Raw genomic sequence first — 27,293 nt, 5'->3', positions numbered from 1 at the left:
GTCAGAAAAGTACCGTTCTCCTGGCAACCGCCAAACCCAGACTCATTAGATTTACAAATAAACATGATTGGTCACTCCAGAGAATACGTCTCCACTGCTCTGGAGTCCAGCGGGAGTGGTTCCCACCACTGCATTTGACGCTTTGCACTGCACTTGGTGATCTAAGGCTTGGATGCAGCTGCTTAGCCATGGAAACCCATTCCGTGAAGCTCTCTTTACGCTGTTCTTGAGCTAATCTGAAGGCCACATGAAGTTTGGAGGTCTGTAGCGTTTGACTTTGCAGAAAGTTGGCAACTTCGGCGCACTGCGTACCTCAGCATCCATGGACCCCGCTGTGTCATTTTACGTAGCCGACCACTTCTTGGCTGAGTCGCTGTCATTCCCAATTTCTTCCAATTTGATATAATACCATTGAGAGTCGACTGTGTAATATCTAGTAGAGCAGAAATTTCACAACTGGACTTGTTGAACAGGTGGCATCCTATCATGGTACCATGCTGGAATTCACTGAGCTCCTGTGACCAACCAATTCTTTCACAAATGTTTGTATATATGCTGGCCTAGGGGCTTGGTTTGGTCTGTGTGGTGTGTGGGTGTGTATGTGTGAGGAAGGGAGAGATGTATGTGTTTGAGGGGGGAGGAGGGAAGAGTCATTCAAATTAACTGTCACTCTGTTATTATGCAGCTCTTAGTGGAGAAGCCTTGTTTGAGTCTGATTTGCACCCTCTGAACAAACAGTCATAACCCGGGAAATTATTATTATTATTATATCATCATCATAATCATTGCTTACATTATGTATACTATATCAGTACATATGAGCATAACAGCAGACCTATGTGATGTATAGGGTCCCTTTTTATTTTTTAATCAATAATTTGTAGGTAGTTTGACCAGAGGATGATGGATCCCCCTTTGGGAGCCTTGGTTCCTCCCAGTTTCCTTGCCACTGTCGCCCCTGGCTTGCTCACCTGGGGGTTTTACATTTCATGTTAAAACTTTGTCTTTACTGGAATTCTGTGAAGCTGCTTTGTGACAACATCAGCTGTAAAAAGCGCTATATAAATAAATTTGATTTAATTTGATGATTTGATTTTATACCTGTCCAGGGTGTATCGTGCCTTTCGCCCGAAGACTGCTGGGATAGGCTCCAGCACCCCCCCGCGACCCTGACGGAGAAGCGGCTTGGAAAATGGATGGATGGATGGATGGATTTGATTTTATTTAAAACAATGAATCACTATTTTACAGTATGTAAAGAAAGAAATTCCAAGTCTCTACAATGCATCAATTCACATCAAACTACTGATTTATTTCCATCCCAATGATTGAATTAAGTAGAAGTTAAAAAGTAAAAAAATAAACCAATAACCCTCCTTTTGGCTAAAGTAGGCATGCACATTTCAGAAAGGTGCGAAAATGTTATCCTTTTATTATTGTGCATAAAAGTAACATTTTATGTTTGTTAAGGGCTTTGTATAAACAAATATATGCTTCAATTTTGAGCCAGAGAAATGATTTATCATGATAAATATGGTAATTAAGTCAAGATCATAAAAGCAGTTAAGGTCATGTAAGCATGCTGAGCTGCTGAAATGGGCCATAAACAGGACATGACGCTTAATCTAATTGCATATTTATAATTTTATCGTTTGTCTGATCCAATCGTTAACAAACTTTGATAGACACCAGGGGTTGATGACTTTAAAACCTGCTTCCTCAGGTCACTGACTAACGTCACCCACATGTACCATGTACTTGTGAAGTTATCTATGAAGTTGAAAGCTACTCAAAGCTTACATCTAGGCCCTGCTTTGAGTGTTAGAATAAAGCAAGTGGAATGATCACCAAAGACCACCACTGTTTTTCCAAAAATGTGTATAGATGCTTCATATCCCATGAGGTCACTCTGAAACTATAGTGTTGTCTTAATGAATTAAAATCAAATATACAAAGACATTGTAGGGCCAATATCTCAGACTCACGGTATCTGAGATGACTTTGAATGAGATGGCTATTGCATATTTTATTTTTCAGAAGAATAAAGGAGCAAAGATATTGCAAAGATAAAACCAAAATTATATGTTGTAATAAGTGAATAATAAAAGTTTATCATCTAGAGACGCTTTCATTTGGGTGTTTCATTGAACATGATTTATGCAAGCTTACCGTAAAATGGATCAATAGTGTGCACCATAAATCTTTCTTCTGAATTCATCGGTTATCAGTGTATTTTCCGCTCCCCGATTAGACCTCAAGCGTTACTTATCACCTGTACTTTGCTACCCGTTAATATTAGCAAAGTATAAATGAGCCTGAACATGTCGGAGATACCTCAGATGCACTGTCTGGGAATGAGACAGGTAAAAAAAATTAATAACCATTTACTAATGTTAGTCTTATTTAAGGAAAGCAAATGTTACCAGTCCACTTTCTGTTTGTAAAGCTTTTAACCTGCGAGTTAGATATGACTGTCATTGTTGATCAGGTTTGAAACTGCACAATGTACATTTAATTTGTTGTCAAAGTGGCTAAACAGCAACTTTGGTTCAATGTATTGTAAAGTACCATTGCCATATTTGTCTCCAATATGATATATTTAAAGTGCAGTGAATAAGTTTTCTAATAATTAAAACTTACTTTCTCTTTTGCTACAGTTATACAAAAGGTATGCAGGACATTGTCTTGTTTTAATCATATATACTGAATGTTCCATTTATGTGTCTAGGTGGATTTGTAAAATAATCTGTACAGATTCAACAGCACAATGTCAAAACTAACTCTTACAGCAGGTATATAAAAAATTATGACTTCCTTATTTTGGCAGAGCTTCCCTGCCTTATCATATATTACTGTCATAACTGTTCTGTTTCTTTTAATTAACTTGTGTCTGTTGGCTTTCTCTCAGGACTAGGACTTCTCCTTTGTCTTCAAATAGGTAATTACTTCTATGTATTTCTGAATGCCTGGTATTAGCGGTGAACACATTTCATTTGTGCAGTAAAGCATGCATAATGACTCCCTGGCAATTTTGTTCAAAGCATATGTACGACATGATATGAACTGTTGCTGAATAACCGTATAATTGCTTCTTTCATAGTTGCCTCAACCAAGCTAGTGTGCTATTTCACCAACTGGTCCCAGTACAGGCCCAGCAATGGACGCTTCACACCAGAGAATGTCGACCCCTTCCTCTGTACCCACGTAATCTACACTCTGGCCACCATTGGCACAGACCAGCAGATTACAACCATCGAATGGAACGATGAGACCATGTACAAGAACCTGAACAGCCTGAAGAATGTGTGAGTGAGATTGAATACTAGCACAGTTTTTATTTATTCATGTTTTAGTACTCATAAATGAAATGCATTTAACTCTGTGGTCATATAGATAATAACATATAGACTGTCGTAATGTATGTAATCATCCATGCAACAAAACCATTTGTATGTATGTATGTTGCATACAATGCATCAGTGGTAGTGAATGTTGTGAAATTGATAGTACTGACACACACACACACACATTTTCTAAGCCGCTTCTCCCTCCGGGTTGCGGGGGGGGGGGGGTATAGTACTGACAGTTACTCCAAAATAATCTGGACTTATGCCATTATCTCTCCTTTCCAGAAACCCTGACCTGAAGACATTGCTGTCCGTTGGGGGCTGGGTCAACGGCGTGAGCCCGTAGGTACTACTTTGTGAAAATGCAACCAAACAGTGAAGTTATAATGTTAATCATGCATGCAGTAAATATTTAGGTTGCTAAATAGTTGTTTGTAGGTCCTAAGAATACACATTCATTTTTATAGAATCTTTACATTATGTGGAGGTTCTTTAAAACGTTTCTATACATTAAAAAAACATTTGTTCAAAAGACCATCCACAGATCAGGCATGTTGCTGAGCAACATGTTGCTGAGTATTTGGCCAATAACAGAACATGAGGATTAAATTATAATTTCATGATTTCCTAAATGTATTACAAGGTATTAAAATATTTTCTGATCCTATAGTGTACAAACATTACTGTACACAAGGAGCTTACAGATTTGAAACCTGCTTCCACAGGTCACTGTCTAAGGTCACTTGCATGTACTGTTGTGTATAAAAAGCTCAAAGAACTTGCAGTCATATGCAAAAGTTTGGATATCCCTGGGCAAATGACATGTTTTGTTGGATTGAAGTGCAAATAAGTGAAAACTTAAGTAACTGCCGACATTTTCGTGCAGTGTTTTTTATTTGCTGAATTTAGATGTGCCATGGCATTTACACAGGCCTCATTTTATGTTTGATTTTTTGTCCTCAGTATGTTAAATTCAGCAAATAAACAGTAATTGTGTTTTCAAATGTGCAGAAGTGTGTTCTCTGTAGAGGATGTGTATGTATGTGTAGACAATCAACAAAAACATATAATTTCATCGGGGAGCCCAAACTTTTGCACACAACTGTATAATTATTACAAGCTTTGAATGTTATAGCAAAGCAAGTGGAACATTTACCACTGTGCTCTACCAAAAGCAGTTTCACCCACACACGTTTCAAATCTCACACAAGTTTGATGTGAAATAGCTCACTGTTACATGCATTTATTATCTTAATTCGTATTCTTGGGCATTCATTGCAGCTTGGGCCTCTGGTTATGTGTCTATTAAATCTGTGGGTTAAACCAGGCCCACATCCATAAAACTCTTTCTGACAGTTTTATTTCAAAGTATACTTCATCATTTTTAGATTTTTCGAATTTTTTTTTTTTTTTGCAAGAAAGTATCAGGGACAATATGCCACATCACAACTATTAAATGTCATGAGCAAGGAACTTGTCTCATCTCAGGTTTATTCAGATGGTGTCCACTCCAGCCAATCGTCAGACCTTCATCAGCTCTGCACTACTCTTCCTCCGGGCTCACGGCTTTGATGGCCTGGACCTGGCCTGGGAATTCCCTGGACAGAGCGGCAGTCCTGCTGAAGACAAGCAGAGGTTCACTGCTTTGGTAGAGGTAAGCAGGCATGTATGGAACAGTTAAAATTTTGCAGGATAGTTTTACCATAATTATGGAACTAAGTTACACAGTTATGAAGAGGAGGTCAACACACGGGTATATGTATTACATACAGGTTATGCCTTTAAGGTATAAGGGGTTAATATAGCACTTTTATAATCGCCAAATTGTTTTGCATAATTTACTTAAATATGTAATACGAATCCAAGGTTTAATGCCAGTTATTTTATTAAACCACACCATTTGCAGGAGCTCAGAGGAGCCATTGAGCAGGAGGCCAAAGACACCAGAAACACCCCATTGCTGCTCTCTGCCAAAGTGGCTGCCCTAAAGTCCACCATTGATGCTGCCTATGAAATCCCTGAAATCGCAAGGTACTCCAGACATACTTAAGATTACTGCAATGCTCTAATACAGTATGAAAGTTAGGGCCACACAATATATTGCTACCAATCAGAGTCCCAGATGAATGCTTCTATGTGTGCTTACGACTTAATCTCATGACAAAACTTCACTGCAAAACTATCATAAGACAGGCTCAGGCATTATTTTACATAACCATTTTATGTAATAAGGTTCTGTGAGGCAGCTTTTAGAGGCAAAATGCTAAGGATCTGAAACTCAGCAAGTTTATCTAGAATGGCACATATTATGTCAAACCACTCTTTGTTTAAATCTTAACAATGTAATGGTCATTAGGCAAATTCCTTTAAGACATCACATTATTGATTTACCAAAGCTTATTTAATATATAATTATGTACCGATATAATCACTGTACAAGGATTTATGCCCATATTGTGCTGTCCTAATAAAGCACAGGCATCCATAAACACAGTCATTTTTGAACATCATCTGTGTTTTTGTTGTTGCAGTCAAGTAGACTTCCTCAATGTCATGACATATGACTACCATGGTTCATGGGAGAAGGTTACAGGACACAACAGTCCACTCTTCAAGAATTCTGGCGATAGCGGAAGCCATATCTACCACAACATTGTAAGTGTAAATCCCACAATTCAATTTACAATTACAGGAAAAAAAACAGTAATAACAAAAAAGCGTTTGGTCAGTGTTTGTTTCTGAACTCTGTGTTCATTTTGGTCAGAATGCCACTGTGTCGTACTGGATCAGTAAAGGAGCCCCAGCTGAGAGGCTGCTGCTGGGTTTCCCTACATATGGACGCACTTTCCGCCTTACCACCTCAGCAACAAACCTTGGTGCCCCTGCTAACGGCCCTGCTGATGCTGGACCCTACACTCGTGATGCTGGTTTCTGGGCCTATTATGAGGTGACTGACCAATTAGCCTACTACCAAACTTGCCACAAACTTGACATATAAAGTCAAGTATAGAGTTTATGTCTTGCTCTTTTCCCTTTTTAAAAAATACAGCAAAGTGTTACACAGCTTTTAAAAGATTATCTGAAGATGGTTTGCAGATAAAGGGCAAATAAATGTTGAACCTAACCAGTAATATAAGCATCATGCATAAAATTGCAGTAAAAATGTAGACATATACTGCTCCATGGAGCAGTGGAAAATTAAAGTATGTCCCATTTCCAGCTTAAACTAGATTCAACTATTAAACATCAATGATAATAGTGATAATAATAATAATTGCAGTAATCATGAAAATTTTGGTAATGCTAAAGTATTTTCTACTCTACAGATCTGCACCTTTGCAGCATCTGGCAAAGTAGAATGGATCAATGAGCAGAGTGTTCCCTATGCTGTTCAAGGAAAGTCTTGGGTGGGCTATGACAACCAAGAGAGCTTTGCTGCCAAGGTATAGGAGACTGTTTAAGAAAGTAATCAAGGTGCTAAAACACAAAAGTTGCCAAAATACCAAAAATGTGTGTTCAACTAATTATTGATGTTTACATGTTTGTATGCACCTTGGCTCAGGTTGAGTGGCTCAACTCTATGAACCTGGGTGGGGCATCAGTATGGAGCCTTGATCTGGATGACTTTGGAGGACATTTCTGCTCACATGGAGAATATCCTCTTGTTAACCATCTGCGCAACTCATTGGGTAAATAAGTCATGCCAAATCAACCTTGTTCATAACTCATATATATTTGTTCTATACTGATCTTGTATCTGGGCTGCACAATATACTGTTGGTTAATCATTATTTGATGTTGACCTGTGTAATACGGATATCACAGAGGGCTGCAATAGACAAAAGAGGCTTCTAACCAATGACAGATGTAACACAAAAACCAACCAATTTGCAATATTTAGCAATAGAATTGCAATACAATATTTTCTCCATATCATGCACCCCTGCCATGCATGATCAGATAAAAATCCATCTATTCATTCATCCATCACTTTTTCAGTACAAAGATGAAATCCCCCTTTGGATACTTTTGGAGCAGCTGCTTTGGCGAGACAGTGATGCTAGCTGACTTTTCATTTATAAACTAATTATATTTGGACAAAGCATGCAGTGACAAGTTTTTTGTAGTTGTTACACACATTATTAAGAATATGGATCTCTTCTCACAGGTTTCCCACCCAAGCCAACCACAACTCGTGCCCCGACCACTACTCCAGACCCCATCATCACCTTCTGCTCTGGAAAGCCTGATGGCCTGTATGCTAACCCTGCTGATGAGACCACCTACTTCCAGTGCTTCCGTGGAAACACATACCTGCATCGGTGTCAACCCGGCCTGGTGTATGATGATGTTTGTAAATGCTGCAACTGGCCATAAGAGATTCCCAAGATATTTTTGCAAAAAAGTAATATACCGGTCAAACAATAAAATTTCAATTAGTGAGCATCATTCATTGCTGATACAGGTTATGAAGTAGTGAAATGTATAAAAAATTGTATAAATGTACAAAAATGAAAATTCCAAGAAAAACATTTTATATGGACATATGGTGTTGTGTCTGTCTGCCATCTTTTCAACTGCCTGTGCACTGTTAAATAGGTGCTGCTCCTTACCGCTTTGCCTTTTAAAAGAAACTCAGTTTTGTAGATTGACAGTTTTGGGTTTATTTGCTTTTGCTTGTGCTACCTATCATAACATATTAGATTAGATAAAAGACTGTTCAAGACAGTAATATATCATGACTAGAATTGTGAAACACTGGACAAAAATGGAATTTTCTTGTTTAAATATGTAAAGCAAGTAGAAAGATTATTTTTATATGGATTCTCTTCTGTGAGTTATAAAAGGATGTTTTGTGACATCTAAGTTCTATTTAATAAAACATTATGTTTTATAAGGTAGGATAAAACAACTTTATAAGACAGAGTTTATTAAGTACACCTACCTGCTCATTGGAGATTTTATCAGATACATTTACCATCTACTAACATTAGCACAGCAGTGACACAAGCATGGTACATCATGTTGCATTGACACAGCAGCTTCAGGCACAGCAGTGGTGTGTCAGGCAGTCATATAGGGTGATAATGCCCCACCAACCATCATCATGCTCTGCTAAACCCAATATTATATATATATATATATATATATATATATATATATATATATATATATATATATATATATATATATACAGTGGGTTGCAAAAGTATTCAGCCCCCTTGAACTTTTCAACCTTTTGCCACATTTCAGGCTTCAAACATAAAGATATGAAATTGACATTTTTTGTGAAGAGTCAACAACAAGTGGGACACAATCGTGAAGTGGAACGAAATTTGTTGGATATTTTAAACTTTTTTTAGAAATAAAAAACTGAAAAGTGGGGCGTGCAATATTATTCAGCCCCCTTGCTTTAATACTTTGTAGCGCCACCTTTTGCTGTGATTACAGCTGCAAGTGGCTTGGGGTACGTCTCTGTCAGTCTTGCACATCGAGAGACTGAAATTTTTGCCCATTCTTCCTTGCAAAACAGCTCGAGCTCAGTGAAGTTGGATGGAGAGCGTTTGTGAACAGCAGTTTTCAGCTCTTTCCACAGATTCTCGATTGGATTCAGGTCTGGACTTTGACTTGGCCATTCTAACACCTGGATACGTTTATTTGTGAACCATTCCATTGTAGATGTTGCTTTATGTTTTGGATCATTGTCTTGTTGGAAGATAAATCTCCGTCCCAGTCTCAGGTCTTTTGCAGACTCCAACAGGTTTTCTTCCAGAATGGTCCTGTATTTGGCTCCATCCATCTTCCCATCAATATTAACCATCTTCCCTGTCCCTGCTGAAGAAAAGCAGGCCCAAACCATGATGCTGCCACCACCATGTTTGACAGTGGGGATGGTGTGTTCAGGGTGATGAGCTGTATTGCTTTTACGCCAAACATAAGTTCGATTTTGGTTTCATCTGACCAGAGCACCTTCTTCCACATGTTTGGTGTGTCTCCCAGGTGGCTTGTGGCAAACATTAAATGAGACTTTTTATGGATATCTTTGAGAAATGGCTTTTTCTTGCCACTCTTCCATAAAGCCCAGATTTGTGCAGTGTACCACTGATCGTTGTCCTATGGACAAAGTCTCCCACCTCAGCTGTAGATCTCTGCAGTTCATCCAGAGTGATCATGGGCCTCTTGGCTGCATCTATGATCAGTCTTCTCCTTGTTTGAGCTGAAAGTTTAGAGGGACGGCCGGGTCTTGGTAGATTTGCAGTGGTCTGATGCTCCTTCCATTTCAATATGATCGCTTGCACAGTGCTCCTTGAGATGTTTAAAGCTTGGGAAATCTTTTTCTATCCAAATCCGGCTTTAAACCTCTCCACAACAGTATCTCGGACCTGCCTGGTGTGTTCCTTGGTCTTCATGATGCTCTCTGCGCTTTAAACAGAACTCTGAGACTATCACAGAGCAGGTGCATTTATACGGAGACTTGATTACACACAGGTGGATTCTATTTATCATCATCAGTCATTTAGGTCAACATTGGATCATTCAGAGATCCTCACTGAACTTCTGGAGTGAGTTTGCTGCACTGAAAGTAAAGGGGCCGAATAATATTGCACGCCCCACTTTTCAGTTTTTTATTTCTAAAAAAGTTTAAAATATCCAATAAATTTCGTTCCACTTCACAATTGTGTCCCACTTGTTGTTGATTCTTCACAAAAAATTACAATTTCATATCTTTATGTTTGAAGCCTGAAATGTGGCAAAAGGTTGAAAAGTTCAAGGGGGCTGAATACTTTTGCAACCCACTATATATATATATATATATATATATATATATATATATATATATATATATATATATATATCATGCTTCTACAATGGCACATGGCAAAAAACGCAATCAAAGTGAAACCAAACTTTATGTATGAACGTCCGGTACAAAACAACTGTATGCAACACTTGGTACCGGCTGCACTTTAGGGATGCGCTGAATGATCTGTGTTGAATATGTGGTTCCTTTGGACAGAAATGTCCTCCGTATATTTCTCTTCCCTGTTTTTCCATGATTTAGTTCGGGCACCGGGTGGCAGACAAACTATGCAACAGATGGGCAACAGTCAGTAATTGTAAACCTACAAAGTGCATCTTGTTAGTAGGTGTTTCTGGTAAAATGGCCAATAGGTATAAGTACAAGCAATGCTTTTTTACCTAGAAAGCAACAAAAGCAGCTGCCTAGGGCCCCATGGCCACCAGAGGGCTCCAGAACTACTTCCAGGTGATTACTGGAACATTATGAGATTTAAGATGCTCGAGTAATACAGAGAAAAGCAACTGATTAATGACTTCTCAAAAAATGTATATAACAAGAGATGAATAACAGAAAAGAAAAAAAGAAGATGAGAAGAAACAGCTTAAAGATAAAGGTATGCTTTGTGTTCTTTTGTGATGTTGACATGCCATTTGTTTTAGCTTGTAGTTGGACAATAAGTAGTAGTCAGTCTTGGGTCTGTCTAATGAAGCAGGTTCAACTTAGACAGGCTTTCTGTCTAAATTTCAACACAGACACAGTCAACTCGTTTTACAACAGTGAACATCAACTTTTTCTGTTATTCCAGGTTCAGATATTTAGGCTGTGATTAATCCTTGTGGGTGTGTGCACAATTGCATGAGGAGGAGTCCCCTCTCATAAGGAGGAGTCACATGAGGAGGAAAAAAATAAATCGTACTAATTAAATGCATAGACAAATGCCACGAAGATTAGATCCGAAGTTGAAAGTTGCTTGGGCAATTAAGGAAATACCACATCATGAGACAGACCCCTGAATCCAGAATCTCAAAGTCACTGTAAACTGCACTGTACACAACAGTGTGAGCAACATTATAGGTGTGTCCATGTTATAATGTACTATGGGAACAAAAAGCCTGCTTGCATCTGATGGTCTTGTACTTAGAAAACTATGACTTGATCACAAACCTAGGATAAGTGTATCATATATCATATATAGCTTCACACAAAGAATTTTGAAAGATACAGTTTCTGCATACTTACCATAATTATCAAAATACAACAATGTGACAGCACAACCTTTTATGAGCTGCCTCGGTGTCAAAGAGTGAGTCATGCACTGCTGCACCCCATTTAACCAACTCAGCAACATTACACAGACTTTACACATTGTAAAATATAAAATAATTGCCTCAAATTTGATCATGCCCAGTCACCTCATTCTTGACTTATTGTGTATTATGCAAGGCCTTGCTCACTTAGCTCAAAGATATAATGCCTATACTTCTCACCCACATAGTTTGTGTGAGTTGAAGAGCTGATCTGTGTCAATAAAGTTGCTGACTAGGTGTTCCGCCCGCACTGAAGCCTATCTTTATCTCTGACTGTCAAAAATGGTTAACTCTAATATTGTAGTTGACACTAATCCATCCAAATCCAGTGTTTCTTAGGGTGCCTTATTGTACAAATGTATCATGAACTATGACTAAAAGTCATTTTAATTACATGTGCAGATTTTTTTAAAGATTAGATTAGATTTGTTTTCTGTGAGTTCTGTTAAAATCACCACTGTTTTTGTGTCGTTCTTGCTTTCTGCTCTTTAGCCTTGCGACCTCCTTTTCCATGGATATATTTTGAGTTCAAATATGGTCAAAAAGTGTTCCTGGCAGCCTGTACAAACAAGACTCAATAACCAGTGAAAAGTGTGTTTTGTAGCCATTTCTGAAGCCAAAAATAAATGTACAAAAGTTGCTCTTTATCGTTGCTGTCACTGTTGTCATTAGTAGTCTGGTAATTTAGTACTTACTTGGTTAGGATGTGCAGAGAATCAAACCAAAGCTCTATTTTCACAAAGTAAGTCATCAAATGTCATCTAAATAGTCCATAAACCTTTTTAATGCCTAGTGTGCCAAAGTGCTAATATGTTTTATCCTAGGATATATCACAGGTTAGGTAACTATCACAGGTATTGTGTATTGTAATTACAGCTTATACACTTCAAGTCCAATTACTGCAAGCAGCCTGCTACCAGCAGCAAGAATCAAAACAAACTCCCACTACATTTTTCACTTGAAACTGGTTAAAAATGAAACAATTGTGGAAAGGTTCTGCTTTATCAGCTGTGCAGTGCAGCATTTCTGGTTGTAAACCTGCATTAGCAAAAGCAACATGTTTAAAATAAAAAAGAGCAGGCTTCTGCACATACAAGATAAAATCATACAGTATGACACTATAATTATAAATACTATAAAATGGTTTCATATAAAGATAAGTTCAGAATGTATACCACTTTGTACTTATCAAAAATAAAAGTCATATAACAGCAAATTTTAACAAGTAACTGGTAACTAAATCAATTTTTTCCATAAGCAGGGTTGGGAAGAATACGTTTGAAAAGTGGTGAATACTGAACACACTCCCTAAATGTATTCAGTAACATATTCCATTACAATGCATAGAAAAGTGATATATTAAGAATACATTCAGAATAGGCAATCTGATAAACTTTAAGACCTTTGGCAAAAAAAACACTTGTTCAGAACTGCTTGATGAGATAAGTGAAGGTGTGAAGTTCATTGTTGGAGAAAGAGCTTTGTTTTTTAAAAGACAAACACATCTGTCTCATAAACGACCATGTCATGGTAAGACTAAAATTCTAATCTGGAACATGACAACTTACTTTTGTTCATAGCATACCAGATAAACTACACGTGTGCACTGCATGTTTAACAAACATGTTGTACAAACAGTATATAGAATAATTTTGTTCTCTGAATGAAGCCACACTGTGATTTTTAAAGCCGTCTCATTTATACCCAATTCTTTAACCATAAACACTGTTTCATTGGTCACAGTCTTCACCCCATGTTTGACAAAAAAAAAACCGAGGACCGGATAAGATGGTAATTTATTGTCCATTTTCACTAAACTGTATCTTGCATGACCCCAAAATTACACAAAAAATAATACATAAACAACAGACACACAACATCATGTGCGTCTGTCTTCATTTATCACCCTGACACAAAGCACCAACTATACACAAATCCCACACAGGCTTACAAGAACTAGCTTCATAAATGACCTGATGAAGGTTGTTTTGTCAGACTGAAGTGGGTCGTTAGTAAGGAGGCTCAAGTTAGTGGAGAATCCCGCGGAGGGAAAACTTTTATTCAACGAGACAAAAACGAAACTCACAATTCGCTTCCAAAACAACAACTGAACTAAAACTAACTAGTGCCTCCCCCCTCGAGTCTCTTAAAGGGCTAGGCCCCGTTGAGTGACTTAAAGCCTGTCTGTTGCTGATTCGCTCCAGTCGCGAGTAGTAGCCCCTACAAGACATGAGTATGTCTTGTAGTATGGATTTTGGGTCACACCTTTTAAGATATCCTTATAGATTAACTACAGATACTTTAGTTGTTAACATTGCTTGAGGATTAGGTTTTGTTTTGGGTTGAAATTAAGGTTACACTGAAAAAGCTGTTACTTTGAATCTACTTAATTCAGACAAGTGCCTCCATTTCCAAGAATAAAATGCATTACATAAACACAATTCTCATCAAATGTAAGTGAAATGATCAACAGTATGTGTGAAATACAGAAGTGTATTTCAATCATGTGGAATCAATGTACACATTTGAATCAGGCCTATTCAAAGCAGTATTTTTTTCAGTGTTGGGTTAAATTTTATGAATCTACCACATTTAATAATGTTCAGTTGTACTTAATGGATTTTTGTTGAATCTTAATTAAAGACAAGGTGAGCATCCTCAAAGCATCTAAAGTGGGCTCTCAAAACTGAACTCTGAATTTCCTGTCCATTATAATGAAAAATGATTCAATCATGCTAATAAAACACTGGCCTGTTAGTTGATGTAGGTAAAGTCATAGGTTTTACATACACCTTAGCCACAATTTCTGACATCCTATTACAGGATAGCCTTTAGTCAGTTAGGATCACTGCTATATTTTAAGATGTGAAATACTAGAAATAATTATTTATTATTGCTTTTATTTAATTCATTACATTCCCAGTGGCTGAGACGTTTACATACACATAGTTAATGTTGATGGCTACTACATGACTTTTTTGTTGACCTTAAGCCATTTTGTCACAACACAAAGTGTGCTTGGAGTCACTGTTTATCTGGAAGACCTACTTGTGCCCAAGCTTTTGAGTTCTTGGCTGATGTCTTGAGATGTTACTTCAATATCTCCACGTAATTTCCTTTCCTCAAAATGCCATCTACTTTGTGAAGCGCCCCCTCAACTTGATGCTGCCACCCCATATTTCATGGTGGGGGTGGTGATCTTCGGCTTGCAAAACTCTCCCTTTTTCCTCCATACATAAGGATGGCCAAACATACATACATTATGGCCAAGCATATTCATTTCTGTTTTATCAGACCAGATAACATTTTTTCCAAAAAGATCATTGCCCATGTGTAGTTGTAAACTTTATCCTTTAGCTTTGGTGGTTTTGGAGCAGAGGCTTTTTCTTGCTGGTCGGCATTTCATTGTGCTGTTGATATAGATACTTTTGTAGCATCTAGCATCTCCACAATGTCAACTGCTGTTGTTCTTAAATTGATTTGTATAGATTTAGCAGGAGAACACATATCCTTTCTGAATGGTATGAAGGCTACTTGGTTCCGTGGTGTTCAAACTTGCATATTATCATTTTAACAGATGAACGTGGTACCTTCAGGCATTTGGAAATTGCGCCTAAGGATGTACCGTACCAGACTTGTAGAGGTCCACAACTCTTTTTCTGATGTCTTGTCTTGATTTCTTTTGAATTTTTTGATGACATCAAGCAAAGAGACAAGTAGGCCTTAAAGACACACACCTTTAACTCCAGTGAGAATTTTGACACAGTGAATTGTAAGAATATAATATAATGAAATAAACTGTTTGTTAATATTTGTTGGAAACATTACTTGTATCATGTGCAAAGTAGACATCTGAAACAACTTCCTAAAACTGCAGTTTGTTGACATATAGTCTGTGGAGGGAATAAATGAGTTTTACTTATTTCCACCTAAGTGTATGTAAACTTATGATTTCAACTGTATGTGGTTCATATTAAGAAATGGAGCAGTCTTTAATTTTCAGAATAGGGTCTGAAATTGACTATTCTAAAACATGTCTGCATTGCTTAGTTGAAGTAATAAGGTTTATGATAAGAATAAAATAACAGTGGAGATTTAAAAAGTGTATCAATCTGGAACAGCTTTCAGCAGCCACAGTTTAAAACATAAACCTCAATTCAGAAAGGCTTAGACAGTCATGCAAATAAAAACTATAAAAATATGTTGACCTACATTTAAAAGAAAACAGTACAAAGACAAGATATGTAATGTTTTATCTTCTTCTTCTTCTTCTTCTTTAGGCTGCTCCCTTTAGGGGTCGCCACAGCGGATCATCTGCCTCCATCTTGCCCTATCCACTGCCTCCTCTACTTTTACACCAACCATCTCCATGTCCACCTTCACTACATCCATAAAATTTCTCTGAGGTCTACCTCTTCTCCTTCTACCCGGCAGCTCCATCTCCAACAATCTTTCACCAATATATCCACTATTCCTCCTCAACACATGTCCAAACCATCTCAACCTGGCCTCTCTGGCTTTATCTCCAAACTGCTCCACCTTCACTGTCCCTCTGATTTGCTCATTTCTAATCTTGTCCATCCTTGTCACTCCCAACGAAAATCTTCATCTCTGCCACCTCCAGCTCAGCCTCCTGTCTTTTAGACAGAGTCTCCAAATCATACATCATAGTAGGACGCACTGCTGTCTTGTAAACCTTCCCTTTCACTCTTGCTGCTATCCTTCTGCCACACATCAGCCCTGACACCCGTCTCCACCCACTCCATCCTGCCTGCACCCTCTTCTTCACCTCTTTTCTACACTGTCCATTGCTCTGGATGGTTGACCCAAGATATTTGAAGTCATCCAACTGCACACCTCACCACTGTCTCACTATCCTCATACATGTCCTGCACCACCCTAACATACTTTTCAGCTACACCTGACTTCCTCATACAGTACCACAGTTCCTGTCTTGGCACCCTATCATACGTCTTCTCTAGATCCACACAGACACAATGTAGCTCCTTCTGACCTTCTGTGTACTTCTCTACCAACACTCTCAATGAAAAATTGCATCTGTGGTACTCTTTCTGGGCATGAAACCAAACTGCTGCTCACTGATCTGTACCTCTTGCCTTAGCCTTGCTTCAACAACTCTTTCCCAGACCTTCATGGTGTGGCTCATCAACTTTATACCTCTGTAGTTACTGCAGCTCTGCACATCACCCTTGTTCTTAAAAATGGGGACCAGTACACTGCTTCTCCACTCATCAGGCATCCTCTCACTCTCCAGGATTTTGTTAAACAACCTGGTTAAAAAGTCCACTGCCTTCTCTCCTAAACATCTCCATACCTCCACAGGTATGTCATCTGGACCAACTGCCTTTCCATTCTTCATCCTTTTTAAAGCTGCCCTCACTTCCACCTTACTAATTCTCTGCACTTCCTGATCCACTCCCCCCGTTGTCCTCCTCTCCCTCTCATTATCCTCATTCATTAGTTCTTGAAGGTACTCCTTCCATCTACTCAACACTCTCTGTTCACTCACTAGTACATTTCCCTCTCTATCCTTTATCAGCCTAACCTGCTGTACATCCTTTCCAGCTCTATCTCTCTGTTTAGCCAAATGATACAAGTCCTTTACTCCTTCTTTACTGTCCAGCCTCTCATACAGCTCATCATAGGCCTGAGCCTTTGCCTTTGCCACCATTCTTTTCGCTATGCGACAAGCCTCACAGTAATCCTGCCTACTTCCTTCATCTCTCTGGTTATCCCACTTTTTCTTAGCTGCCTTCTTCTTCTGAATACTCTATATATATCTACCTTCCTTCTCTCCATCATGTCTGCAAGCTCTCTGCCTTTACCAGTCATTGTCCCTATGTTCAGAGTCCCTACTCCTACTACCTCCACACTCCTGCCTTTCCTTCTCTATCGCTGCCTTCTAACCTGCATTCCTCCTCTCCTCTTTGATGGTCTTTGACCTACAGTAGTCCAATTTCCACTGGCACCCTGCTGGTCAACAGCACCGGAGGCGGTCGTTGTTAACCCGGGCCTTGACCGATCCGGTATGGCAATCATATTTGTGATCCGCATGATAGTTTTGGCACAAGTTTTACGCCGGATGCCCTTCCTGACCCTCACCATTTATCTGGGCTTGGGACCGGCACCAGATGTACACAAAGTACACCCCTAATGGCTGGTTTGTAATGTTTTATCTTATGAAGTTAAATATTTTATATAAATATGTGTTCATTCTGAAATTGATGCTGATAATGTTCCAAAAAAGTTGGGTCAACATTACTTTCCTACAGAGGTGGGAACAAGTCACTAAGTTGCAAGTAACAAGCAAGTCTTAAGCCTTCACACTAAAGTGCCAAGTCAGATCCCAAGTCAACACAATCAAGTCTTAAGTCTTTAGTCAGTACAGGCTCAAGTCTCAAATCGAGTCCCAAGTCAACAGTCCTACTCTTCTAATCCTAAACAAGACAGTATGCATTCTTCAGCTAATTTAAGGCCATAACACTGAATAAACACAATAGCCTTTCGATGACAGCAAGTTAGTAATGTATGGCTGTACGTAAATGTTTTATTATTTACCCTTTACAAAATCCATTACACAGACATCCATGACAGGCATACTCGTATACACTAAGAGTAGTGCAGTACACATGAAAAAGAACTTTAAAAGTACCAGTGAGCTAAATTTAAAAACAAACAAACAAACAAAAAATCTTTATATTTGAAAATCATTTTTAGTAATTTTTGGGAACACTAAATACAGTCACTAGGTTAAATTGAATTTAGAAGACAACAGAAACAAAAACAACCAAAAACAACCGCCTAATGCAACGGGGAGCGAGGGGGCGGCTGAACGTGCTGAGATAAGCGAGATTTATTAAGGGAAAATCCAGGGTCATAGTCTAAACGGTCCAGGGTCATACAGCCAACATGGATAGATTGGGGGGCAGAAATTACATAAACCAGAATCAAAACATACAAAGATCAAAACAAACAAGACCAGCACAACCAACACAAGCATCAAACAGTAGACATCAAACAAAGACCAGCCAAGACAAGGGGCAAACACAGGGCTTATAAAACAGGGATAACGAGGGACAGGTGAAAACAATCAGGGGCGGAGTTAACAAACAAGATGGCTGAACCAAAACAAAAGGCACATGGAGTGGGAGGAACCAATTGTGACACCTAACTGCTGTACCATTTAAGGTGGAACGGCAAATTCCAAAACGAAGCTGGCGAATAACACAGCAACTTCAGCCTTGTGGAGAATGTTTCACTTGTTTTACCTGCAGAAACTGTTAAAATTGATCAAACAGAGAGGGCTGTGTATTTTTTGTTTTGCTACCATGAGGGAAATGCTGGTAAGTTTCTGCAGTAAGATGGAGTATAAGCGCTGAGCGAGGGCACATTGGTGCTTTTGATGCTTCGGTGGTTTCCAATTTATGGAGGCGAACCTGACCGCTAATGCTTCAAGTCATTGAAATAAAATATACCAAACATAAGCACAATGACATACATCTAACGATATTGCTGTTTATTCCATTTATGTCAGGAAACTAATTCATTCACATGAAAAGTGCTCATGAATTAAATTAACTATGATTGAAACCAACTGTGTAGAGTCACATCTGCAGTCAGACTCTCCACGAGTCTTTCTGAGTTATAACGCTCAAGTCCAAGTCAGATTCTGAGTCACTGGTGTTAGTCAAAGTTGAGTCCCAAGACTTTCTCGATTTTCTCAAGTCGGGTCCAAAGCCATCAAATTCGTGACTCGAGTCCACACCTCTGCTTCCTTATATATTCAAAAAACATCCTAAACAGGTGATGATTGGGTCATCCAAAAAAGGCCATGAGAAAGAATGTGCCTGACTCATCACATTGCCAAAATAAATCTGTTCTTAATTGATTGCAAAGGTTTTAGGTATGTCACTCTCTATGGTATCGTCAAAAGATTTAGGGAATCTGGATAAATCTATAAGCCTTAAGAGTAGTAGTAGCAAAAGAATAAAACACATTACATCAACACAACTCCTGTCAAAACAAGCTTATTTAAATAAAGCAAGTGTGCTAATGTAAATGTAGCACACGTATGTGTAACGCAGTAGCTACGTCAGCTAACTTACAGTCTGTATTATTCGTTAAACCACAATAGTATTCAATATGAGGAATGTGTCAACCGTAGATTGGGGTTCTTCAGGGTTTGGACCAGTATCAATATCTCGCTAGGTACGCTAAGCAGGACTTGGACAGAGATGCAACGGACCAGAGTGTACAGGGTTTGAAATACAATCATGTATTTATTTACGAAAATTATGTGACCTTCTATTTCTGTGTGTGAATGCATGTGGATAGCTTAAGAAAAGAACAAAAAATAAAACTAAATGAAATATTACAGTGTAGGGGGTGTAAATGAGTTATCTCAGTTAAATGGGCTATATTCAGATAAAAAAAAATAATAATAACTCCCTGAATCATTGACAGAATGCACAAGTTCAGATGCAAAAAAACTAAAATAGTACACATACGCAGTCGTGTGTGTGTGTTTTGAGTGTCTGCTCCTCTTATCTGAGTGCCTGTCTCTGCGGCGCCGGTTGGGGTGTTTGCGTTGACGACGTCACTCGCACAGTCCTCTGGGAAGTGTAGTTTCGGGGCGGCTCGCCATCGTGGATCTGTGAAAGTTCGTTCACTTTTCCCGTCAAATAAAACAACCTGTACAATACAGCACTATGTTTAGTAAGGCTGTACTGCAAGTACATTCATCTCAACACGTCTCTGAGTCAGTAAACAGCAGGATTTCGCTCTTAGCATCGTATATTTACATAGTTAAACAAGACGCTAATCCTGCTAGCCTCGGCTGCGCTAGCCTACAACTTAGCAGCTAAAACGCACTCTTGACCAAATACTCCGGTTGTTTTAATAACTAACTCTTTTTAACATTTCTGACATTTTACAACATGGAAATATACACATAAACCCTCATTAAACAGCACTATCTGAACTCACCAGAGTTTCTCTACACAAATGAGCAGCCAATGATGAGAGTTTATCCAACTCAGGGCAAAATAACACTGAAATGGGGATGTTTTATATCCTTTTTGGACAATTTAACAGCGTCTTCAATTACTGCTCACAAAATTTTCAGCACGGCATCAGCTCTGAAACTGCACTCCCGCACTTGCAGAGTTCTAAAGAGAAATGGAGGGAAGGGGGGGGGGGGGGGTTGGGGAGTGGGAGGGGTAAACGCACATGCTCTATAGATGGCTCAACAATAGAGTGCTTATTTTAACAAGGTTACATAAATTTTATTTCTGTTCAACCACAAATTTTGGTCATCAACCAATTTTTTTTCCAGTGCTGTAGAAACTTGTTTCAGACTATGAAAATAATGGACATTACGTTCTCTGGCCCAAAGACAAAAATGACTATCCAGATTGTTACCAGCATAAAGTTCAAAAGCCGAGGTCTGTAATGGTATAGGGGTGTATAAGACGAGTCACAATCCACAAATAATAAAAATTTTTTCTATACAGGTGACGATATGCGCTGTGAACTGAATACAATTATGCTTATTTTTATTTAATTCTTGATAATGATAAGTAGGAGCAGAAAGAATAGAGCCATTAGTAGTCCCACATTCTACTATGAATGACTATGCACATAAATATGAAATAGCAAGGCTACTCAGTCAAGTACAGTAATGATGAACAGAATGCAGTGCTTCATATGAGGATCAAATACCCATGCTTAAACCTTAAACATGCTAACTCATTTGACATCACCCAAATGTGTTCAGGTTATTGGTTATTACCCAAACGTAAGGATGCAAATCTAAAGTTAGCCAATCTCTGATTTGAATTTTCTGTTCTACCTTCAATGAAGCAGCAATTACATGTTAACGTAATACACACTGCTCCATTTCAGGTGTCACATAAAATTTAAATAAAAATTTGGCGAACAGGAAGCCAATATCAATCCCAAGGAGAAAACGTGAATCTCAGCAGCTACTTCTCTCTGCAGGATTCAAGCATCCATTAAGTTCCAATTTTGAACCAGTGAAACAAAAACCTCACTCTGTAGGAATGCTCTACCTGGTTGTAGAATCCACCTCTATTCAGTCATGGATTCCACCTCTATTTGGCTGTGGAGTCCACCTCTATTTAGCTGAGGAATGCACCTTTATTTGGTTGTAGAGTCCACCTCTATTTGGCTGTGGATTCCATCTCTATTCAGATGTGGATTCCACCTGTACTTGATTTTGGATTTCACCTCTATTTGCCTGTGGATTCCATCTCTATTTGGGTGTGGAATTCACCTTTATTTGGTTGAAGAGTCTATCTCTATTTGGTTGTAGATTCCACCTCTGTTTGGTTGTTGCAGTCACCTATATTTGGTTATGAAGTCCATCTCTATTTGGTTGGAAACATAAGCTCAGATTGTAATGTGCTTGTAACACTCAGTTCATTTAATATTGAAATGTAGCCTTATAGTTTATATTTTTTATGTAGTTATAGCACTTTTGTTTATATTTTATTATTGTAAACAAAAAAGAGAAATAAATTAAAAATAATAATAAAAAATAATTCTGTATCGAAAGTGCATCATATTGTGATGCAAAAATGTGATGGGTATCATACCATGAAATTTGCACACAATTACCTAAGGTAATACACCTTGCCCATGGCATGCACAGCTATGAAGGCACCATTGATGCTGAAAGATATATACATATTTTAGAGCAATACATGCTGCCTTGTAATTGTTCATGCTTATTTCAACCAGACAAAGCCAAGATACATTCTGCATGTGTTATAACAGTATGGCTATGCAATCAGAGAGTGCCAATGCTAGAAAGGCTTGTCTGTCTCCCATTTGTAAATGTGTTGTGCATTATGATTCACAAAATATAATACTGAAGACCCCATACAGTTGTACAGCTGAAGACTTGTAACTTAAAAGTTGCCAAAAAAATCTGCTTTAAAAACTAGATCAGTTGGTGCCTTCAGTCCCCAAAAGATTACTGAGTGTTCTTATAGGAAAGGAAAGGTAAGAAAAGGCATCAAATGTGGGATGAGTGTATACTTACCAAAAAAAAAAAAAACAATACTTCATTAGGTTAAAAAAGATGTATTCTGTTTCCCATTTAATACAGGTAAAACAGAATTTAGTACATTGCTGCTTCCTGTTTTATTAGAATTTCACATACTGTCCCAACTTCTTTGGAACTAAGGCTTAAAATTTCCATAATGCTAATAAAGCGTTTACACTATACAAAATAATCCTTCACCAATAAAAAAAAAACATTACATTGTCATTTGAAATGTGTTAAAGTGAAACAATGCTAAGTATATAGCTCCAATCTCAACTCAAGAAAATACTGTAGTCTGGCTTTTTATTAGATACAAAAGATAGAGATCAAAGTTGCAAATGTATCCATTTAAAAAAATGCTGATTAGAACATCTGATAATACTGATGTCATAAATGACTGGTCAATGGTACAGAGCAATAACACTTCCTTGCAGATAACAAATCGCTATATTTAGAGTTTGAATGCACACCCTTTCATTTAATTTACTTAATGTGCACATATGCAAGTATGAAACGGCAAAGCAGCATTCTTACCTATGTATAAACTTCTTCATCTTCCACCTATTGCATGCAAGCATAATTATTCTGAATAGTTGATGCCCATAAAACAGTTACCAAAAGGACAAATCAAGTAAAATGACAAAATTGCAATCAACATAATTGTACCTCTGTCCCAATGTGTGTTACAGGCAAATAGAACCTAATTTATATGCATAATGCATGACTTAATATAACTGTACTAGCTGTATGTCATTTGTCCACGAAATCTTATTAGGAGAGTTCAAAGGTAAGCCAGAATTGTGCACTCTGCCATCATGGTATCAGCATGAGTCATTTCGGTCCACAGTTTAGAACAGATATTGTATCTCTGGATGTCCTAATACACGTTCCATCCCTTATCTGATCAGACAAGACTCCATCCAGTTGCTTATATAAACTCTATCCATCTGCTTACCAGTACAGCAATTTAGTAAAGACTACCTCTCTACTTGACTTGAGAGAAGAAATCAAGCTGGAATACAAGAGTGGTGGCATCAACATGGCTAGGCTTACACTTCTAGCAGGTATTCAGAAATATCCATTTTTCAAGGCTGTGTCTAGTTGTTATTTAAATAAATATACTGTGCTTACAGTGCTCTCTGCTGATCTAAAAACCTCTGCATTTCAGGCTTGTGCTTGGTGCTGTGCCACTTTGGTGAGTCATAGAGGATTTATACTGCCTAACTGAATCTCTTGCAGCATCTATTGGACTGCAACCTGTCTATCAGAACAACTATATTTGACTTAATTTGCATATCTTTGTGTCATCATTATGCAGCATCTTCCAAGCAAATGGTGTGCTATTTCACCAACTGGTCCCAGTACAGACCGGGTGTTGGGAAGTACATGCCCTCCAATGTGGATCCCTTCCTCTGCACACATCTGATTTATGCCTTCTCTATGATTAACCATGCCAATGAGCTTGTCACATATGAATGGAATGATGAAACCCTCTACCAGGCCTTTAATGCCCTGAAGAACAGGTATGTACAACAGCAAGTTTGTGTAATCACACTGTCACACTGTAGTCACATTGACTTAACAAACATCAGAACCCATAAAATGAAATATTTGCACAATACTAACATAAAACCAGGGATGGCGTATTTACCGATGCGTAATTAATCTGTGCAGGAATCCCACTCTTAAAACTCTTCTGGCTGTTGGTGGATGGAATTTCGGCTCAAACCAGTAAGCGTTTTGAACCATTACAATTTTCCATCCTTTGATGCTGGACAGCAGATTACATTGCATAGAATTACTGTACAAGTGCAATTTATGTAATTTAAATGTTTCAAAATCTACCTCAGGTTCTCCATTATGGTGTCCAATGCTGCTAACCGTCAAAAGTTCATCCAGTCCTCCATCGCATTCCTGAGAACACATGGATTTGATGGTCTGGACCTGGACTGGGAATACCCTGGATCCAGAGGCAGCCCTCCTGAGGACAAGCAGAGATTCACCCTGTTGTGCAAGGTAGATTGGAGCATATAATCCCAGTTCTTTCAAAATGTAATAGACTTGTGCAAATCACTTCATTTTGAAGTAATGTGAGCATATTCCTCAATACTCTTCCCTGTCTAACTCATTAAGGAACTGCTGGAAGCTTATGAAGCAGAAGGAAAAGCTACTGGGCGGCCTCGACTCATGTTTACTGCTGCAGTATCAGCTGGCAAAGGCACAATTGATGCTGGATATGAAATTGCTGAGATTGCCAAGTAAGTGGTAAAAGTCACTAAGAGTGGAATGTTTTTAGAATGCGTGAAAATATTTACAAACTGTCTAATGAATTATTTAAAATGAAACCTAATTTTAAAAGCAAGAGATTAGATGGAAACAAGTTGTAAAGACATGGCTCTCAGTCAGCTGCCTGATCATGTTTGCATTTAAATGAAATGTATTTAAATTTAACTTTAGGTACCTAGATTTCATCAATGTGATGACCTATGACTTCCATGGAACTTGGGAAAGATTCACAGGACACAACAGCCCCCTGTACCAGGGAGCTCATGATGAGGGAGATCTCATTTACTTCAACACGGTAAGATGTGTATCATGAATTTTTTTCTAAAAAAGCAAATCTCTGTAGAAACTGTATCCCAACATAACAACTGTCCCTCATGTAAAGGACTATGCCATGAGGTATTGGAGGGACAATGGTACCCCTGTGGAGAAACTGAGGATGGGATTTGCCACATACGGTCGTACTTTCCGCCTCACCTCTACAGCTGATGGAGTTGGAGATCCAGCTAGCGGACCTGCCTCTGCTGGATCCTACACCCGTGAAGCTGGATTCTGGTCCTACTATGAGGTAATCTGCAAAAAAGGGAAACACAAAACTGAAATAACATTTTTTCCTCTTAAATGTTAGTCAATGTACTACTCCTTTCCCTCAGATCTGTGGCTTCCTTGAGGGAACAAAAATCCAGTGGATTGAGGATCAGAGAGTACCCTATGCCACCAAAAATGGTGAATGGGTTGGTTTTGACACCAAAGAGAGCTTTGAGATCAAGGTACCTTTCAGTTTACAGAGTGGAAGCACAAAACATGTGTAGTATAAAGGCTGACAAGATAACTACAACATATTTTTAACCTCAACTTCACAGGCACGCTATCTGAATGACAACAAGTATGGAGGGGCTTTTGTTTGGGCTCTGGATTTAGATGACTTTGCTGGGCAGTTCTGTGGGCAAGGGAACCATCCTCTAATGGCCCATCTACACAACCTTCTGGATATCGGTAAATTCACCATATATTTTGGCATACAGAATCTGTAATTGATTTTTCTTGTGTACAAGATGGCACTTTCTTCACTCCTCACCTTAAATTATTTAACATTTTTTATAGAATGGCCTCCAATGCCACCCACTACCACCCTCAAACCTGGTGTCACAACTACACCAACAACAACCACAACTACTACACACAAGCCTGGACCAGGCTTCTGCAATGGAAAGCCAGATGGAATTTACGCTCACCCTGATGACCCCAGCAGATATTATGACTGTCTAACTGGTGAAACTTATGACAGGAAATGCGGACCTGGCACAGTGTTCAATGACACATGCAAGTGCTGTGCTTGGACTACACATTAAGCCCCAACTATTGTACAATGGACTCAAATGAATTCTTAAAAACTTAAAAGCCAGTTTCTGGAAGCGATACTGTGTTTTGACCTTAGTGCATTTCTTGTGCATTCTATGGATAAATACAACCTGTTTTTCTATTTGAAAGAATGAACAATTAATGTTTAATGTCTAGGTTATTCAGAATGTTAGCATTCTGTTTTTGTCAATAAAGAATAAACTACATTTTTGTTTGATGGCATTTGTAATTATTGTCATTTGGCTTGTATGCATTTAAATGAAACAGATTACACTTTATTTCTCAGAAATGTTTTGTGTAGACTGCTAAGCACAGCCCACTATGCCATGACATTAGACTCATTTTATGTTCACTGGTGATGGGTGTTCATAATTACATTGTAAAGGAAACAGAAAGAAAACATGATACCAATGAATAGTGCACAACACATATGACACATTTAACACAGCATATATACTATATATCTATATACTATCTACCTGGGCTTAACTTGACCTTAACTAGCCAAGAGCAGCAGAATATTCTCCAAAAGATAAGGTCATACATGGAAACAATGCTGTAAAAACAATCCAATCTGAATTTACAGTTGCAAGCTTTTCTTGTTCAGAAAAATACTACAGCTCAATATTATTTGTGCGTATTCAGTGCCTGGTTTGGTTAAACAATACAAGAACCAAACTTTGTTTGTCAAGCTGGCTTACAAGTTATAAACTACTTCTATTCTATAATGTTTATTTGCATTTATTCTTGTGATATATGATGTATACAAGAACAAACAGACTAAAGATAAATAGTTTTAAATAGTGGGCTTTGGTGCCTAAGACTTTTACACAGGACTGTATTTCCACCTATTCAGCCTTGACATTATAAGGAGTATTCCGGCCTAGACTTCTTTTCGAATAAGGCACAGGTCAGCCAATGAGAATAGATATTGTTTAATGGCCTGTTTATCTGTTCTCAAAGCACTTACTTTCAAATATTTGTGTTGAAAATGTTTATATTTGAACTCCTACCTTTTCAGTATGTAATATGTTCTAATAAAATATGTCTTCTAATTTTAAAAATTATTTTAATAAACTGAAGGTGTCTGACAGGGATAAATG

The 27,293-nt window shown here is 38.3% G+C and overlaps 2 protein-coding genes across 2 annotated transcripts; both read left to right on the top strand.

Annotated features, from left to right (window-relative positions):
- Window positions 1–2,300: 2,300 nt before the first annotated feature.
- chia.1 (chitinase, acidic.1) lies at window positions 2,301–7,890 on the top strand. The gene is made up of 12 exons (XM_017694597.2): window positions 2,301–2,363; window positions 2,729–2,792; window positions 2,909–2,938; window positions 3,101–3,305; window positions 3,633–3,689; window positions 4,836–5,001; window positions 5,254–5,378; window positions 5,879–6,002; window positions 6,112–6,294; window positions 6,674–6,790; window positions 6,910–7,036; window positions 7,516–7,890. The coding sequence occupies exons 2-12, from the start codon at window positions 2,768–2,770 to the stop codon at window positions 7,722–7,724; spliced, it is 1,368 nt and encodes a 455-aa protein (XP_017550086.1). The 5' UTR covers window positions 2,301–2,363; window positions 2,729–2,767; the 3' UTR covers window positions 7,725–7,890.
- A 15,587-nt stretch (window positions 7,891–23,477) lies between these two features.
- LOC108425699 (acidic mammalian chitinase-like) lies at window positions 23,478–26,396 on the top strand. Its single transcript, XM_017694576.2, has 11 exons — window positions 23,478–23,609; window positions 23,714–23,740; window positions 23,864–24,068; window positions 24,220–24,276; window positions 24,396–24,561; window positions 24,679–24,803; window positions 25,003–25,126; window positions 25,214–25,396; window positions 25,482–25,598; window positions 25,692–25,824; window positions 25,933–26,396. Exons 1-11 carry the CDS (start codon window positions 23,585–23,587, stop codon window positions 26,178–26,180), a joined length of 1,410 nt encoding a protein of 469 aa, XP_017550065.1. The 5' UTR covers window positions 23,478–23,584; the 3' UTR covers window positions 26,181–26,396.
- Window positions 26,397–27,293: the final 897 nt, after the last annotated feature.

This window comes from Pygocentrus nattereri, chromosome 21, assembly GCF_015220715.1.
Source record: "Pygocentrus nattereri isolate fPygNat1 chromosome 21, fPygNat1.pri, whole genome shotgun sequence".
In the NCBI taxonomy this organism is placed as follows: domain Eukaryota; kingdom Metazoa; phylum Chordata; class Actinopteri; order Characiformes; family Serrasalmidae; genus Pygocentrus; species Pygocentrus nattereri.
Note: the sequence above shows the minus strand (reverse complement) of the source record. Positions and strands in the feature narration are given on the sequence as shown.